Source organism: Myotis brandtii, unplaced genomic scaffold (genome assembly GCF_000412655.1).
Source record: "Myotis brandtii unplaced genomic scaffold, ASM41265v1 scaffold150, whole genome shotgun sequence".
NCBI classification, from domain to species: domain Eukaryota; kingdom Metazoa; phylum Chordata; class Mammalia; order Chiroptera; family Vespertilionidae; genus Myotis; species Myotis brandtii.
Window position 1 is genome coordinate 219,134 of NW_005355411.1, and position 4,024 is coordinate 223,157.

The following is a 4,024-nucleotide window of genomic DNA, read 5'->3' on the forward strand; positions in this document are numbered from 1 at the left end:
TTTTTTACTGTTCTATTATAACGTATCTTGATGAAGTATGGTTAGTGTCTTGAATCTGTACAGAAACCTCTGAGAGTGCATGCATTTGATTGTTCACATCTGTTTTTTCAGATTATGGAAGTTGGTTTCAGTTTATTTCTGAAAAATCAATGTTCTACCCTTCTTCTTCCTTTCTCCCTTTTGTCTTTCTTTCTGTCTCGTTCCATGACCAGCACACTTAGTGTTTCCTGGGATTCCCATAATGCAAATATAGGAAAACTTTATGGTGTTACTTAATTTTACTTGCTGTCTTCTTTTTTTTTTAAATATATTTTATTGATTTTTTACAGAGAGGAAGGGAGAGAGATAGAGAGTTAGAAACATCGATGAGAGAGAAACATCGATCAGCTGCCTCCTGCACACTTCCCACTGGAGATATGCCCGCAACCAAGGTACATGCCCTTGACCGGAATCGAACCCGGGACCTCTCAGTCCGCAGGCCAATGCTCTATCCACTGAGCCAAACTGGTTACGGCGAAATATTAAGGTTTATTGCAAGTGACTTTATATTTAAAATTGTTCTTCTTGAAATCAAAAAAAATGGAAATAAATAAATAAAGGCCAACCAGTATGGCTTGGTGATTGAGCATCAACTCATAAACTAGGAGGTCACTGTTGGATTTCTCGTCAGGGCACATGCACAAGTTGTGGGCTTGGTCACAGGAGATGTGTAGAAGGCAGCCAATCAATTATTTACTCTCTTAATTGATGTTTCTCTCTCTCTTTCCCTTCCTTCCACTCTGAAATCAATGAAAATATATTTTAAATATAAATAAACAAACAAACAAACAAACAAATAAATAAGAAAAAAATTTAAAGAATAAATAGCCCTGGCCATTGTGGCTCAGTGGTGAGAGTGTCGGCCTGCGCACTGGAGAGTCGTAGGTTCAATTTCAAGTCAAGGGCAGGTACCTGGATTGCAGGTTGGATCCCTGCTCCCAATAAGGCCACCTGTGGGAGGCAACCAATCGATGTGTCTCGGTCACATCAATGTTCCCCCCTTCTCCCTCTCCCCCCCACCTCCTCTTCCTTTCACTCTCTCTCTCTAAAAAAAATAATAAAAGAAAAATCAATGGTAAAAATATTTTCACTATTCCAGTGAGAATTAAAAAATAATTAAATTCAGCCCTAACCAGTTTGGCTCAGTGGATAGAGCATTGGCCTGCGGACTCAAGTGTCCTGGGTTCGATTCTGGTCAAGGGCATGTACCTTGGTTGCGGGCACATCCCCAGTGGGGAGTGTGCAGGAGGCAGCTGATCGATGTTTCTCTCTCATCGATGTTTCTAACTCTCTATCCCTCGCCCTCACAATGCAAAAATCAACATGCAAACATTAGTTCCACTTCTACAAACTAACAATAAAATCTTTTGATAGAGAAATGAAGATATTCAAATTTACAATAGCACTGAAAACAATGAGATACCCAGGAATAAATTCAACCAAAATGGTGAAACGTCTGTACAATGAACACTATATGACATTGATGGAAGAAACAGAAGAAAACCCAAATAAGTGGAAAGACATCCTGTGTTCATGGATTTGAAAATGAAGTATCTTGCTCTAGCTGATTTAGGTCAGTGGAGAGAGCATCAGCCTGAGGACTGAAGGGTCCGGGTTCGATTCCAGTCAAAGGCACATGCCTTGGTTTCAGGCTCGATCCCAAGTGGGGGGTGTGCAGGAGGCAATTGATCAACAAATCTCTCTTATTATTAATGTTTCTATCTCTCTCTCCCACCCTCTCCATTCCTCTCTAAAATCAATAAAAATATACGGGGAAAAAAAGGAAATGAAGTATCATGAAGATTTCTACAATATGCAAGCAATCTACATATTAAATGCAATCCTGATAACTCCAATGGTATTTTACAAAGAAATGAAAAGAGAATGTTGAAATGTATAAAACCAAAAGACCTCAAATAGCAAAAGCAATCCTGAGGAAGAACAAAGCTGGTAGCATCACACTTCCTGACTTCAATTTATTTCAAAGAAAAAATAAAGAAACAGTGTGTTACTGGAAAAACAAAGACACATAGATCAATAGAACAGAACAGATAGCCCTACTAACCAGCTTGGCTCAGTGGATAGAGCGTCAGCCTGCGGACTGAAGGGTCCCAGGTTCGATTCCGGCCAAGGGCACATGCCTAGGTTGCGGACTTGAGCCCCAGTAAGGGGTGTGCAGGAGGCAGCCGATCAATGATTCTCTCTCATCATTGATGTTTCTCTCTCTCTCCTTCTCCCTTCCTCTCTGAAATAAATAAAGAAATAAAAAAAAAAAGAACAGATAACACAGAAATAAATCCAGGCACATAGGTTCCAGTAATCTTTGTCAAAGCTGCAAGACATAGAAGAAAGGAAAGACAGTTTCTTCAATGAATGGTGATGGTAAAAATGGATATTCATATGTAAAACAACAAAACTTGACACCACTGATAAAATTTAACTCAACCTACATGACAGAATTAAATGTCAGCGCTAAAACTTAAAACTCCTCAGGACAACCTAGAGAATACATTTTGGAGATAAGTTTTGGACAGGATTTTCTGAATGTGACACCAACCACCAGGCAAAATAGAAAAAATAAACAGTCCAGATTGCAAAAAAAAAAAAAAAAAAGCTTCACAGCACAACAGCAATAAACAAAAAGAAATAAAGGCAATCTAGAGGATGGGGGAAAATACTCGAAATCCTATTAAGGAATCACTTGGAGATATTGTGCATTGAGTTCAGATCAGCACAATAAAGTGAATATTGCAATACAGACAGAAATTCACACAAATAGTTGAAATTTCCAGTGAATAATAAAGATATGCTAACACTATACTACAGGTTAGTAACAACACACTAAATGTCTCAAAAACAACAACTCTATATAACTTAAAACATACTTGATTGCTAAACACTGGCAACCAGCATTTGAGCTTGTTAGAAAAATGGTGGCACTAAACCTGCTGAATACAGGTTTTCCAATAACATGGAATTTGCAAAAAAGAGAAGAGGGGGTGGGCAATATCTACAAAGCACAATTAGGCACATGCAAAAATATGTGTTCCTACCTGTAATAAGCAATTAATATATAAAATATACAAGATAATCAAAAGACTCTTTAACCAAAAACTACAGTTAATAAACAGGATAAGGATGTAGAGACAATTCTTCAAAAAATATGTACAAATGACCAACAGGAATATAGAAAATGCTTTCCTCACTGATCAAGGTGGAATCTTTGAGGCTTCCTGTAACACTACCAACCACAAGTCCTTCCCTGTGAATTTAGTGCAGCGGGGACTATTGGAGCTTCAGGAATAGAAGGGAGCAGTGGAAACAGACCAACCCTCCCCAGGACAGCAACTACCCAGGAAACTGGAAAATCAAGCAGTACCACAGTCTACCTGGGGGGACAGAGCACACCCTGGGGGATGGGCCCTGGGAAATCTCAAAGCCAAGTCCAAGTCACTGTGAGAGTGAGGGTCTTACCCTGCGAGGATAGAAGTTCAAAGTTCTCCAGCATCACATTCAGGTACAGCTGTCTCTGACCCTCATCAAGGAGGCTCCATTCCTCCCTGGAGAAGTACAGGGCAATGTCCTCAAAGGTCACGCCAACCTGTCAGAATGGAGACAATTGAAACCAGGGCTGCCTTTTCTGAGAAGCTGCCATCCTACTCCTTACACACCTTCCCCCCCTCAACCTCCTCCAGGGCCTAATTCTAAGGCTGGCTGATCTCCGGTCAAGTCCCATTAATCACTATCACCGCCCTCAGCAAGAACAGCTAGGCTGGGTGGGAAGAATTGAGAGACAGGAGGGTAGAGAGCAATGCCATTTAAGGTTTGGGCGATGCCTGCAGGGCCCCAACCTTCCTGCCAAGCAACACCACTGCAGTCTCCCAGATCCTGCCTCCAAGACAAAGCCAAGCGTCGGTTTATGCTTCACCTTTAAGTGCCCACACCAGGTCCCAGGACCATCAGCTCACACTTCCTCCAGATGTGC

At 40.9% G+C, this 4,024-nt stretch overlaps 1 protein-coding gene across 2 annotated transcripts in view; it reads right to left on the reverse strand.

The window, feature by feature from the left end:
- LOC102257167 (zinc finger protein 883) overlaps nucleotides 1-4,024 on the reverse strand; it is a 12,117-nt gene that overhangs the window by 7,273 nt on the left and 820 nt on the right. For both annotated transcript variants that reach the window (XM_014535759.1, XM_014535758.1), the window contains exon 2: nucleotides 3,514-3,640. In XM_014535759.1, coding sequence (XP_014391245.1) covers nucleotides 3,514-3,640 — 127 coding nt within the window. The remainder of the gene's footprint in view (nucleotides 1-3,513; nucleotides 3,641-4,024) is intronic.